The 14,366-nt window shown below is 45.0% G+C and overlaps 1 protein-coding gene across 7 annotated transcripts in view; it reads right to left on the bottom strand.

Annotated features, from left to right (window-relative positions):
- PTPRT (protein tyrosine phosphatase receptor type T) overlaps nucleotides 1–14,366 on the bottom strand; it is a 436,478-nt gene that overhangs the window by 112,607 nt on the left and 309,505 nt on the right. For all 7 annotated transcript variants that reach the window (XM_088064391.1, XM_088064395.1, XM_088064397.1 and 4 more), the window contains exons 10-11: nucleotides 4,379–4,580; nucleotides 933–1,035 (exon numbers count right to left, since the gene is read on the bottom strand). In XM_088064391.1, coding sequence (XP_087920517.1) covers nucleotides 933–1,035; nucleotides 4,379–4,580 — 305 coding nt within the window. The remainder of the gene's footprint in view (nucleotides 1–932; nucleotides 1,036–4,378; nucleotides 4,581–14,366) is intronic.

Below are 14,366 nucleotides of genomic sequence, written 5' to 3'. Positions count from 1 at the left end.
TTTAACCTGGAGAACAGGAGGCTCAGGGGAGACCTTCTCCCTCTCCATGTGCTGACAGGAGGGGGCAGCCAGGTGAGGGTTGGGCTCTGCTCCCAGGGAACAGGGACAGGACAAGAAGAAACTGCCTCAAGCTGTGCCAGGGGAGGCTCAGTTTGGACAACAGGAGGAATTTCTTCCCAGAAAGGGTGGTCAGGCATTGTCAGGGGGTGCCCAGGGAGATGGTGGAGTCCCCATCCCTGGAGGTGTCCGAGACATGACTGCAGATGGCACTCAGTGCTCTGGGCTGGGTGATAAAGTGGTGAGTGGTAAAAGGTTGGACTCAATGGTCTTGGAGGTCTTTTCCAACCTTAACGATTCTGTGATTCTGTAAATCCTCTGCTCTGCAGCAGGATCTGCTTGTCAATGCTAGCAAAGCCCCACTAAATCAAAATTCCTTTTTGCTGGACTGTTTCTGCTTTACAGCACAGCCAGCCCAGCAGCACGGCTGCATGACAAATGTGAGAGGTGTGTTAAAGCCAGAAACTGAGCAAATACCTCCACAAGCATTAAAGCCAGGGCAGGCCTTGTTCATCACGGAAGAGAGGGCAGGACGGAGACCTGGAGCCTCCTCCACCCTCGTGTGGGGATGCTGAGTCTCCAGCTCCACATCCCGCTGTGCTCCAGCACTGCAAAGGCATCTGAAGTGATGCTGAGAGGGTAATAACCCCGACAGTGCCAGCAGCAATCCTTCCTGGAGGTTAACAGCGGGAGGCAAGGAGGCTGAAGCGTTGATGAAAAGAGACTGTGAAAGGCAGAATCAACAGCTGAGTTGGCCTTTCAGTCAGAGCTTGCTTTCCGCAGCTCCATTATCACAGGAGAATGAGAGAGGAGTGTGGGAAGCCTGGGGAGGAAGGAGAGGAGGGAAATGTGAAAAGAAAAGGCACAAGACCCACCTGACAGGTGCTCCCCGGGACTGAGCAGGCTTCAGCATGACCGTGATGGTGGTGTCAGTCTCGTTGAGGGGAGAGTCCGTGTCGTACTCCGGCATGGACGGCGCTGCAGCGGAACAAAGCAACACGCTCATCATGCACCAGCCTTTGGTAGTGATGGCAGCATCACTAATTAACAACAAATTAATATTTCTCAAATGAAATAACAAAATCATTCCTAGTTGACCAGGATGATCAAAACTGCTTAACTATTTGTACACCCTTTACCCATTCCAATTAAATGGGAGTAGGACAATCTTCAAGCTGGCTTTGAAAATCTTGTCTTGAATTTTTAAGACTTAGTAAGCCCTTGAGATGGGATCATTCCTTCAGTGTTAAAGGTGAGGAAATAGACATTACCAAAAAACCCAAACTATTAGCAGGAGTGAATCAGTGGCAGAGCTAAGAAAAGCACCCCTGAATCCTGAACCTTTTTCCCTGTTCTGGTCAGTGGATTAGCCCTCACATCTTAAGGGATTTTAATGCACAGACTTAAGCTGTGTCCCCTTGATTAGCTGGAGGGTATGCTAGGAAACACAAAAGATGAAAAGAGAGGAGCACAAATTAGCCAGGTTATTTTTGCACCCAAACCCAGGACATTTTACCCCAAAGTGCTGCTGACTCAGCAGGTGGCTGCAGAGATCCCAGTGCCACCCTCGGGCACTGCCCAGCCATGGCAACCCCATCTCTGATGTGTTCCCCCAAGCAATACAGAAACCCACTGAATAAAAACCCACTCAGCCAAACTCTAGTTTCTCCTTCTGCTTTGTTATCTTCTCTTAGGACCATTCCATGAAAGTAGGACAGCTTTCCTTAGGAAATATATTTCACTTATTACTTCTTCATTCCCCAGGAGCAGGCATCTGTTTGGGACAAGTTTTACTGCTAAAGACCTGAAGAGATCATGAGGTCAAAGCAGCACCAAATTTCTTCCAAAGATGCAGGTTTTGCTGAAATAACTTTAAAGTACAAAGCAAACAGAAGAATTCACATGAATGGTTCATCTGTAGCTCACAAGGGCAAGCTGCATTGTGGGGGATCCCAAATTTAATCCTCTCATAGTGACTTCCACTATAATCCTGTTTACAATCAGGATTTTTATCTAAATGCCTGAAAACTGTCAAGAATGGGGGCTGCTATTATCAGCTCAGCTGCTGGCTTCCCTGTCAATAAACTGGGAATACGTTCACAGTGAATGTCAACTGCTTAAGAAGGATTTCTCTGGAATAAGGTGCTCTTCATCAAGGGGAAGCAGTGACTCATTGAAAGGAGACACATCCCCGGTGACCACCCACACCAGAGATCACTGAAGGTGCTGGAGATCACAGGAGGGGTTGGGTTGGAAGGGATCTTAAAATCCATCCAGTCCCATCCCTGCCATGGCAGGGACACCTTCCACTATCCCAGGCTGCTCCAAACCCTGTCCAACCTGGCTTTGGGCACTGCCAGGGATCCAGGGGCAGCCACAGCTGTTCTGGGCACCCTGTGCCAGGGCCTGCCACCCTTCCAGGGAAGAATTTCTTCCTAATATCCAACCTAATGTTGCCCTCTGTCAGGTTAAAACTATTCTCCTTGTCCTGTCACTCCAGGTCCTTGACCCCAGTCCCTCTCCAGCCCTCCTGGAGCCCCTTCAGGCCCTGGCAGGGGCTCTGAGCTCTCCCCAGGTCCTCTCCCCTCCAGTTGAGCACCCCCAGCTCTCCCAGCCTGACTCCAGAGGGGCTCCAGCCCCTGGAGCATCTCCGTGGGCTCCTCTGGACTCGCTCCAGCAGCTCCAGGTCCTTCCTGCGCTGAGGACCCCAGAGCTGGAAGCAGAGCTCCAGGCGAGGTCCCATGAGGGCAGAGGAGAGGAGGAAAATCCCCTTCCTCACCCTGCTGGCCTCAAAGGCACAGCAGGGATTACAGAGCCCCTGCTCTGGCCCGAGGGGACAGCACTGCAGCACAGCTTGGGGCACCCATGGGAACAAATACACTCCCACATTGCTACAGCACAGCTGTCTTTCCATGGGAAAAAATAAATACAGCCTCACAAGAACATTCTGTCAATGAAAAAATCCTCCTGCTCCCCAATAACCTTGAGGCTGCCTCTTAGAGCAAGTTTAATGGTCATTTTCAAATTATTTGGAAAATGTATCAAAAACTTGACCGTGCAATGAGATAGCCTAATGCTTGCATGGAGTTTGTACCCACCCATTGAGAGTCAGATGCTTGGAAGATGGGGGGTAAAAAGGTCAATAACCCAAGCTCAGTGTGCATTTAGTTGGTACTTATGCAGGCTGCTGACGCAGCTGGAGCACTCGTGGGATGATAAAATGCAAAGAAACTGAATCAGAGGGGAAAAGGCCCCTAGACCATTTCTGTGGTTTTTTATTTCTCTGGTCACAAGGGAATGGAGTGCATGCTGTGCTGTCCCTTCCCAGCAGGGCTGCAGAACCCCCAACAGCCCACAGAGCTGTTTGGACACTTAAAGGCTTTTACTTCAAGTGGTTCAGGGCTTTAGTGCTAAATGTGAAGGGTTCAAACCCCAAGCAGAGGGAGGAGATGTGCTTTGCTTCCTTAAAATTTGCCCTGTCACTTACTGCTCGCAACTTGCTATTATTAACTGATTTTGAAATAGGGCAGTGGAAAAATCTATACTCTAGTGCAATCTTTTCTACAATAACCAGCCATAATTTCAAGCATTACCAGTGTCCTGAATGTTCCAGATGTGTATTTTGACTTTGCTGAAAAAACAGTTAAAATAGTCCAAAAAATGACAGCTTTTCGCTCTGTTAGAGAACCTATTTTAGTGCTATCAACTAAAGGTTAAAATCCACATATATCTGCCCAATAGCACCACTACCATCCCTTTTTTTTAAAAATTTTTTGATTACTGGCCTGTTTCCCCTTCTTTTTTTTTTTTTTTTCCACCTTCTCCTTGCCATTGCCTCCTTATTTTAGTGTCTCTCATATTCTTGTCTGCCTCAAGCCCTCCCTCTGCTCTTACTCATAAAAAACCCCAAGGAAAACAGCTTTTCTCCCTTATTTTTAGTCTCTTTTCACTATTAATTCCATTACTTCATTACATCCATTTTGGTACATACTGAAAATAAAAACCACATTATGGAAGGAGCTTCCCCAGCCAGGCAGATAATGCTAACAATAATTACTATAAGGGTAGCTCATTTGTGGAACTAATGAAGGTTCTCATTTAAAATGCTCCACAGATATCCAGGGATATTTAGGACAGACACAAATTAACCCTGTATCTGTAGCCCAAACAAACAAAGGTCTGTGGCTGTTTCAAAACTCTGCCCTATTACACTTGGAGAGATATTAAGCTCAGTATTTTTTATAATTTTATGCATCAACTTGGAGTCTAAAGCACAAAGCCCTAGAAATTTTCTTTTTTTTCTTCTTCTCCAAAGCAGTACCTGAAATCTTAGTTGCAATCCGGGTGGTGATGGGTGGCCCAAAGCCCTTGACTGTGCTGGCTTTGATGGTGAATGAATAGGTGGTGCCGGGGTACAATCCCACAAAAAGGTGATGGGTTTCATTCCGGAGCTTGAAGACTTTTCCTCTTTGGCTGGACAGGTCAGCACTGGGATCCAGGGACCCAACGGCCTTGTATGTGATCTGCAAATGAAGGACAAGGACAGGAAGGTGATGAGGGGCCTCCTGCACCTGGCAACTCTCTCTGCTCCCCTGCTTTGGCACCTCTTGAGCCTGAACTGCAAACACAAGGTCAGGAATTATTCCAGGATTATTTCCGTATCTCCCGTGAGCGGTTTTGTATTTAGGCGCTGTCAAACGAACATGACAATTTTTCCAAGGCTTTACTTAGAGAAAAACTAATTTCCTCTCTCTGCTAAAGCCTCAGCACGTGCTGACTTCCAACAAAAGATGCAAAGAACTGCTGATTGTTCCCAAGCTCAGAACTTCTGTAGTCAAACCAGAGCACACAGCACGACCGGCAGGATTTTTGTGAGAATCGCCCCTGCAAGCCCCACAGCTTATGAAAACCCTCAGTGCAAACATGGATACGTTTCCTTTTGGCAACTCATCTCCCCAAAAGGCAGCTGAAAACAATGCTACCTTTTTCTGACAACAAAAGCTTTGGAAGTCTTTTCCTCTGCTACAGAGAATACGCTGAAATGAAATGATATGTTTAAATGAAATAAACACCATCACATCTTTAGGCAAAAGCCCTTCTCTCTGTGGAAACCAGCTTCTGCTGTCCTTTCTTTGCCTCATTCTGAGCCTCAGAGTGCAGATTTACACGTGGTGCAGGGCTTGGTTTAAGCCAGGAGGGTGCCAGACCTGGAGGGATGTCCTGAGTACACCTGGAGCTGGTGCCAGCACACCTTGAAGCCTCTCGAGCTCAGCACGCTCACCCGTGGCAACCCTCTGATATACAGACACTTCAAGGGAAACTCATGACTTATTTACCAGCCAATTCCTTGCCTGAGCTCCAAATTCAATCCCAAGGCAGCTCAGTTTCAACAGAGCTGTCAATATAATGTACCGTGCTCTGCTGCTCTCCTAACCTTTTTTGATATTATGGGATCCTCACTTATTTGTAATGAAACACCATGAATAAATCAATGTGTGTTAATACATGAGGTCTTTTTTTATTAAGGTCTCCACAAGAATCTAATTCCCAGCCTTTCTGAAAGAGCCTTTGAAAATCTTGAAGTGCTTGCTTTATGACAGGAGGAAAATGTTGCATTTTGGGAAAAAAGAAATATCCAGTGTTTAAAAAGGGAGGCTTTAATAATAACAGGATAAATAAGAGACCGAGACTGACGTTAGTGACACCAGAGAAGGGGGAGAGCATACGAATCCTGTTATTTGAAGAGAGAAGAACAATTTAGACAGAGCTGACATCCAAGATAAGGCAGTGTAACAGAGAAGGGGCATGAATTACACAGCAACAAGAAAGTACAGATGCAGAAATCTTGAAGGAATTATAATTAGACAGCTTGCAGGTGATTTCATTGAAAACCAACCAATTTTTTTCCAGGAATTACAACCTGGGTTTAAATTTTTATTACATGCCAGACACCTGAGAAAGAGAGATATCTGAGCAAATGGTTCTTAAAACAAACAAAAAATTAAAAGCAGGAGGAAAATCTCTACACCCACTGCTTTTCCCTCAGAGAGTCAAGGACCAGCAATGGCATGGGACAGTATTGTGAGAGTTCCTATTGCATCAAGGCACTTCAAGACAAGGGAATTTGTAAGAAGACTATTGGCAATAAATTGAGAAACAAATTCTTAAATCAAGAAACATGACCCTGTCCGTGCCATAGCTAAAATCCAGAAAGAAAAATGCATTTAATTTAATGTTATGTTGGAATGAGCCAATGCAATCTTGTATGCTCTGTTGGCACATCAGGAGCTAGAGAAATAGAAATTCTATAAAACTACAAAGGGAAATCAGCAAAACAGGAATTGGCAAAAAAGAAAGGGAATTTCCTGCACCTGGGGCACTGAACAGAACATTCACAGAATGCCCAGGTCAGGCAGGGGCCTATGCAAAATCAGTGGTATTTATTTTCAAGCACATTTTACTGAAGATTATGAATACAAGTGCAAGATGAACTTGTCCTCAATCTCCATCCATATAAATAAATGTATTCAGCTACCTTCAGCAGTTCCAAAATCATTACAGAAACAGTTCTTTTTCCTTATTAAAAAAAAAAAGTCAAAAAAATTATCCCCTTAAAGCAAAAAGAGCTAGAAATCTTTCAAGAAGAAAAAAACACCTTAAGAAAAAAAATCAACTCAATGATTTAAAGAAACAAACAAACCCAATCTTTATTTTTCTGTTGACTATAGCAGAGAATGAGTACAAGGGACCTTAAAACAACGTGGGTCAGCTCACAAGAATCAGGGAAGGAGGAAACAGCACTTGGGAGAATGTCCCCAGTTTGATATTGTAGTGTGTGGGTCAATGTTCAGAGCAACTGCTCACTCAAATCAGACTTCAGGATTTCCAAGATTTTCCAGGATATATAAACTCTGGATTTGTGGCACAGCCAAATGTGAGTTTACATTGTCTGCAGCAGAGTCTCTGCCCAGTGGATACAGTCCCTGTTAAACCAGGTGGTGTGAGGACATTCAGAGGAAGCCACCCTTGTCCCCAAAACAGAACATTTGATTTTAACACATTGACAGTACCTGGGTGCAGCACAGAGAACAGAAACACAACAGTGCAAAGCTGTGCAAGATCCAGGGTGATTCAGCAGCAGGGGCTGATAAATGCAAATGGTGCAGGTACAGCAACCAACTCTTGCTCTCATCAGGGCTGAGCTCTTCTGTGCTTCCCTCCAGGAGGGCTCTGGGGGCTGGAGTGGGCAGGAAAGTGCACACAGACACTGCCAGGAGAGCCCTGTGTGCCCACCTCTGGGAGAGCTCTCCTCCCCACCACGAGGACCTGATGTTCTCCAGGTCTCCAGGCTGCCATTTATGAAACCAGGGCTTCTACACTGCTCTGCACAAGCATTTGTGTGGCTGAGAAGTCAGTGGATTTCTGGAAGTGCTGAGTGCTGCTGGTTAAGCAGCCAAACCCCAGGCGAGCCAGAGGAAGCAGCCCTGGAAACAGAACTGTCCGCTTGGAAATGGAGGCAAGCTCTTCCAGCTCAGGAAAATAAAACAACCAGTCATTTTTCTCTTGCAAGTGAGCTACCTGCTGTTCCTTAGCTGTGAGTGCTGCCCTGAGTGTGGATCAGCAGCTGACAGCTCTGTCTCAGCCTCGTTCCTCCCTGGACCTGCAGGCACAGCCACAGCAGCTGCCGCTCCAGCTGCAGCCACAGCTGGCCCTGCCAGCAGCACGTCCTGGGGCTGGGCTGGCACCTCCTGCTCTGCCACCCTGCTCACAATCCAGCTCTTCAGGATCCCCCTGGAGAAACTCTGAGGTGCCACACACGGGGGCTGTGTGTGCCCACATCCCTGTAGCACACGTACGTCCACCCGCCTGTGTCCTGCGCTCAATCAGAGCCGGGGAAAGGGAAGGTGCCAAAGAAGTTTCCAGTCTTGTCAACTGATTCAAACTCAATTTTCTGAAGCAGGAGAAATTGCAGGGAATCAGAGAGCGAAAAATTTTCAAGAAACTGTGGAAATTTCCAGCTCTGGGGTAATTTATAAAAGCACGGAAACGTGTCTGCAGAAGAAATATGGCATTTCTCTGGAACAAGAAGGATGCTGGAAAAAACACCTGTCTTGTCGTTTGTATGCTGAATATTTATCTTAATTTCCTGTTCCAAGTGTCAAAGCATTTCATTACAAAACAAACAAGAGATTCTAATCTAAAAAAATGAGATGACACAATTGCTCAAAAGCAGCTGTTATAAATGATTTTTAAATAATCTATTTTAAAGACAAGCTGAGTCATCTAATACTTCTGTATTCTAAAAAAACCCAAAGAAACAAAAACATTATTAATTTAAAAGTTTAAAAGCATAGACAGAAAACAAACAGAAAAATATCCAAAAGCATATTTTAAAATTCAATTCTGATTGGAAATATTGAAAATATTTATTTGCATTCTGATGCAGAATAAATGCAAATACAAAGATGAGGAAATTTCTCACAAGACTGAAACTCTGGTTTTTAACCACCTCCCTGATCTCCCTGCAGACCAGGCACTGTCCTAAGTGGAAAGTTTTCTTTGCTCTGCAAACTGGAATGTCTGTCCAGGATTTCCATAGGGAATGGAGAGTTGGCACATCACCTCCAGGGGAACTTGATGGTCCCAAGGAAAATTTTAGTGGCCGTCACTGCTATGGATCTAAACCCAGCAAAATCAGGGAAAGAAATACACATTAATAAATCCTAAATCTCCTTGGAACCTCCTTCACTGAGTTAATTAAGTGCTTCTCATACTGAAGTAATAAAAACAGTAAATTTGAAAAAATTAAAAAAAAAAAAGCCAAATGGTGAAGGAACACAGCAATTTTCCCACCAGCACAAGAGGGGCAGAATGCTGAGCCTGGGGTTCTCCCAGCTGGACAAGGGGGATGTACTCAGGAGGGGCTCAGATGCTGAAATCCCCGGTCAACTGTGCAAAATTTGGCTACAAGAGTCCAAACCCTTTCTAAAACATAAAACAGACTGACAGTACAAGTTTGAGTCTACTGAAAACTGTCAAAAAAGGCTTTATAGGTTTAATGTCCAGGTGTTCAGTGACGTATAATTGCTGTGATAGATTGGAGAATAAAACAAGGAAAGATCACATAAAGGAGCAGGCTGGTGAGCAAGTTCACTCCTGGTTGTTATTTAAGCAACCAATTCTAGTGCTCTCTAATCCCCATTAACCCACTCTTATTCCATCTTTCCCTCTGTTTTTTATCCACTTTAGGGCTCAGAATATTAACTCCTTGAAATCACTGAGCTATGCTAACAACCCCAGAGATGTAGATGTAATATTGAGAGCATAAGCACAGCTCTTCTCTCCTTCACAGAGCCCAATTTAACACAATTTTCTGGGGAGATGTGAACACTTTGCTAACTGTCATCATCTGCAGAACTTCTCTTACAAGGACATGAAACTTTCATGGGGAAGGAAGAGACAATAGCAGAGGTATTAACAAAACTAGGAAGCACAAGTTTATTTCCCAGTGCAAGAGACAAAACACATAATTTAAAAAATAACAAAAATAACCCACTTGGATTTTTCAAAACTCCAGTTTTGAAACAAGCAAGTGTGCAAGTCTGGGGAATTTTACTTCTCCTTTGCAGGGTGGAGGAAGAAAGTGCTTTGTCCTGTGCTTTCTAAAATAGAAATGCCAGCAAGAGATGAAAATTAGCGTAAAAGAATCCCTAAAGAAAAAAAAAAAGTACCTATTGTTAAAAATGTGGTAATTAAACAGGGAAATAGACCATCAAGAGAAGTGATGAATTCACTTTGGGTTTAGAAGTTCCTTTGGAAGAACCTATTAGGAGCCTCTAAGCTTGATTCAAGAACACATTGTGATTAAGATCTCATCACTCCACTGTAATGGCCCTTCTTGCCCCGCACTACTAAAATCCTCAGGGAACCCAGGATAGCTGTTCAGACTCTCTTTAATCCCCTTAAATAAATAAATTAACAAGGCAGAATATTCTGCTCAAACCAAAGCTGATGGATCCATTTAGCCTGCCCAGACATTTGGTACATATGAGTAAGATTTCAGCCTGATGAATAACAGACTTGTCAGGATTTTGTGTGTTCATAACCTTAAAACTGAGGGCAGAACACTGCAATGTCTCAGGACTGAGATCTTGCCAGTCAAGGGAAAAAGAAAATAAATATGCTCATATTTTCTTCCCCCAGCAATTGATCCTGGTATGCAGACCACTTTATCTTACATCTTTTGCCACATAGAACTAATCAACCCCAGTGAGCAGAATTTTGCTCTCTACAGCCCTATCCACCATCAAACGTTAGGACTTTAAGCTTCCCCTCTGATTTTAGCAATTGCAGCCTGTTTCAATGCAAATGGTAAGTACTGCTGTTAAATCACACACTACTTTGTGGGTACATTATACAACCTTATATCCATTTTCCATTTTAGTGACAGCCTGCATAGCAGTTTGGGGAAGGCATTTGAAGCCTATAAATCCATTGCATTATTCCACTACATTCCCACCGATGTTTTATGTGCCTGTCTTTATAAAAGAGCCCATTCTGCCTCTCCACACCCCTCCTGCAACCCCTCCCATCTGGGGATGATTTGGAGCTGAGAGGTGGCTGCAGTAGCTATCTCTATATAGAAAATAGGGGTTTTTTCTCCCCTTTTTCACTCAGCAATGCCTCAAGACTAAAACAATCTCTTACTCTGGACAGGAGAGGAGGCAGGACAAGGCAGCTGACACAGCCACTCCATGCATGAGCGTGCCAAGGTCGGGAGCGAGGTCTGCAGGGACACCCTCTGCTGTCTGTCCCTTTACTGAGCCAGAAGAAAAGGCAGCTTTTCCTGACTTCTTGCTGCTTTTTGAACTCACTCCTGCCTTGTGAAGCAAGACCTGGCATCAAGACCTTTTTTATCCCTGGGTTCTTATCATACTGTGCTGCACACAGGGCACGGGGAGGTGGGCTGCACTGGGAATAAAGATCCCAGTGCCTGTCACAGATGTCAGCAAGCAGAAGAGGAGGAGGAAGAATGTCCACCCGACCAGAAAATCCCATTGTCTGGAGTCCCTTCCCACACCAGGGCTGGGTCCAGCTCCCCCTGCCCCAGGGCACTGTGTCCTGCCACCAGGTCCCACCTGTTCCATTGCTGAGTGCCCTGCTCAGCTGATGGAAAAGCCTGGGACCAAACCCATTGAAACAACAAAGCTATAGGCATCCCAGAAAATTAAAGCTGTAAACCAGTCTCAGCTTTAATTACTGCCTTTTTTTTTTAAAGTAGAGCCTTCTGGAGAGGGACTTTTCACAAGGGCATGTAGTGATGGGACAAGGGGGAATTATTTAGATCTGATATTGTCAAGAAATCCTTCACTGTAAGGGTGGAGAGGCACTGGCACAGGTTGCACAGAGAGTTTGTGGACATGCCACCCCTGGATGTGGATAAATCCAAAGTTGGATGGGGCTTGGAGCACCCTGGGATAGATGCCCCTGCCCATGACAGGGGGTAGAACAAGATAAGATTTAAGGTCCCTCCCAATCCAAACCATCCTGGAGTTCTATAATTCTCATTTTGAAAACCACTTTGGTCCCATTTGGATAATCCTCTCTGGAGCTGGAGTGACTTCCATTTACCCAGGTGACACCCAGGCAGACTCAGCTGCCAACAAGCCTGACTTAGTGGTGGTTAAATCCTCCTCAGAGCAGCTTTAGAAAGGCTCAGTGTTCAGCTGCCAGGAGCCCAGCTCCAGTGCATCACACCGAACATGAACAGAGCAGTGCCAGGCTGAGCTCCTGCCCAGCACCTGCAGACACCAGGAACATTCCCCTGTGCTTTGCCACACCACTTGCTTCAAACTCATAGCAGTGTTGGCAGGAGACTACATAAATAGATGCGGAAAAATTTTGTCACAGGCAAAGTGTGATTTTCCAGGGCTGGAAAACATTCTGCAATTCATAAGAGGGCAGAGATAAGGGAGTCAGGTATCAGCAGAGAGCTGGATGTGTTTCACAGGGTTCAGCTCTGCAGATGGAGGGGAGGGGAAACCAACTGCAAGGCTTCATGATTGAAAACACCTCAGGAAACAATAGGCTATTTAGTTTTAAATCTTGCCTTACATATTCCACTCCATGCTCTAATAAAGCCTACAGGAAAACTTCATTTTCCCCCGTATCCCAAAAATAAACACAAATCAACCGATGCATTCAAGTCTGACAGAAATATCCTTGAACTCAAAGTTATACAAACATAACCATTCATTTCCCTGGCTGCTGCCTCGGGGAAGCAGTGTTCCTCCAGCCAGGTGTTAAGATGCCATGTGCAATGTGAGTTAACCATGAAAAGAACTTTTATCACAGAATGGCTTGGCTTGGAAGGGACCTTAAACATCATCTTGTTCCAAATCCACTGCCATGGGCAGGGGCACCTTCCACTAGAATAGGTTTTTATGGTGGAAGAAAACCAGCTGTAGCTCAGGGTGTCTGCTGGAAATGTTTTATTTTGAATTCACTTTTTGTACAAAGTGAACACATTCTGCTGAACATCTCACTCCCCATCATTCTGACCTTCCAGAAATTTCATAAGGTTTCTCCATAGCTCTTGTCACTTATGGATTTATTCTCATGTAGTCAGAACTGAGTTTCCAAAACACATCTTTCTGAACCTGAGTTTTGTTCATAAGATACATCAAAAGCAGCTTCAGATTTCATTGCAAAGAACAACATGAAACAGCCATTCCCAACCATGCCCGTCCCTTCCTGCTTCCTCTTGACAACAAGATCCATAAGATGCTTTTAAAATTATTTTATTTCTCACACAGATCATCCCAGCATCACCAGTGGCTCCTCCCCAGTCACTGCTCAGCAGGCTGAGCCATGAAGGGTTCATTGCCCCCTGCCCTGCAGTGACAGCTCTGAGCACCAGGGCTCAAGCTGGATAAGGACAATTAGCACTTCTGAATCCAAACCTGGCAAGCCATCCCCTGAAACTCACAGGAGAATGAAAATCAGCTCTTTTCTCCCCCATAGCCCTGTGCTTGGGGTCACTTCCACACTAAACCTGTGGTAAACAGGAAGGTTTAGCACACTTCCACACTAAACCTGTGGTAAACAGGAAGGTTTAGCACACTTCCACACTAAACCTGTGGTAAACAGGAAGGTTTAGCACACTTCCACAATAAACCACCACTACTGGTGTTTTAAGGAGTGAATTACAGAGTCATTGCCCGCTGAACCCAAGAGAAGAAGCAGGTACACTCTATGGGACAAAGCCCAGACTGTGGTTATATTGCTTTTTCTGCAGAAATCCTTATTTTCAGTCATCAATCCTACATTTAATCTTAGCAAACCGCAGTTTTAGCAGACAATTAAAGACCATTTGCTTTCCAAAGGTGAAATATAATTGTGGTTTTGTATCATTTTAAGTAGCTACAGAGATTCCACTCCAGGTTCCCAGTCACATGGGGACTGGCACAGTCCCCATCCCTGTTTACAGCATGAATGTCTGGTAGCACTTGTCACTTCCAGTTCTGAGGCTGGTACCAAGCAGAGTGTAAATCACAAACAACCAGGGCCCAGAATGTGGGCTCTATATTTGATTTCAAGTTCAAAGTTGAGAGTGTCAGAGGTGGAGGACTCAGATCTGTGTTTTGCATCAAAGCATGCTAATATTTTGTCTAGCTCACCTCCATCTTCACATTCCAGCACAAGCCTCACTTGGGTGTGAAAGATAAGGCATGAAGAACATAAGGAATCCCTTCTTTTCCACATATATTATCAGAGCTGCTTGCTTTCTTGAAGGGAACAGGAGAGAAGCATGATCCCTCTACAGCACCCCATGCACTGTTAAAAGTAAGGAATGTAATGGTGTAATGAGACTCAGTTCAAAGAATCACAGAATGGTTGGAGTTGGAAGGAATGTGAAGTTAATCCAGTCCCACCCCCTGCCATGGCAGGGACACCTTCCACTGTCCCAGGCTGCTCCAAGCCCCGTCCAGCCTGGCCTTGGGCACTGCAGGGATCCAGGGGCAGCCACAGCTTCTCTCAGTAACCAACTGCAGTGCTGCACCACCTTCTTAGTAAAGCATTTCTTCCTAATATCTAATCTAAATCTCTGCCCTCTTTCAGTTTAAAACCATTTTCCCCTGTCCTATCTCTCCATGCCTTCACAAAGCCTCTCTAATTCTCTTGCAGCCCTTTAGGTAATGGCAAGTGCTCTAAGGTCTCCTCAGAGTCTTTTCTCCTCCAGGCTGACCCTTGGAGGGGGCTTTAGGGTCCTTTCCAACCCAAACCATTCTGGGATTCTATGAACATCA

This window comes from Pseudopodoces humilis, chromosome 19, assembly GCF_049639895.1.
Source record: "Pseudopodoces humilis isolate 2021_Gansu_Grassland_sample_001 chromosome 19, ASM4963989v1, whole genome shotgun sequence".
NCBI lineage: Eukaryota > Metazoa > Chordata > Aves > Passeriformes > Paridae > Pseudopodoces > Pseudopodoces humilis.
Note: the sequence above shows the minus strand (reverse complement) of the source record. Positions and strands in the feature narration are given on the sequence as shown.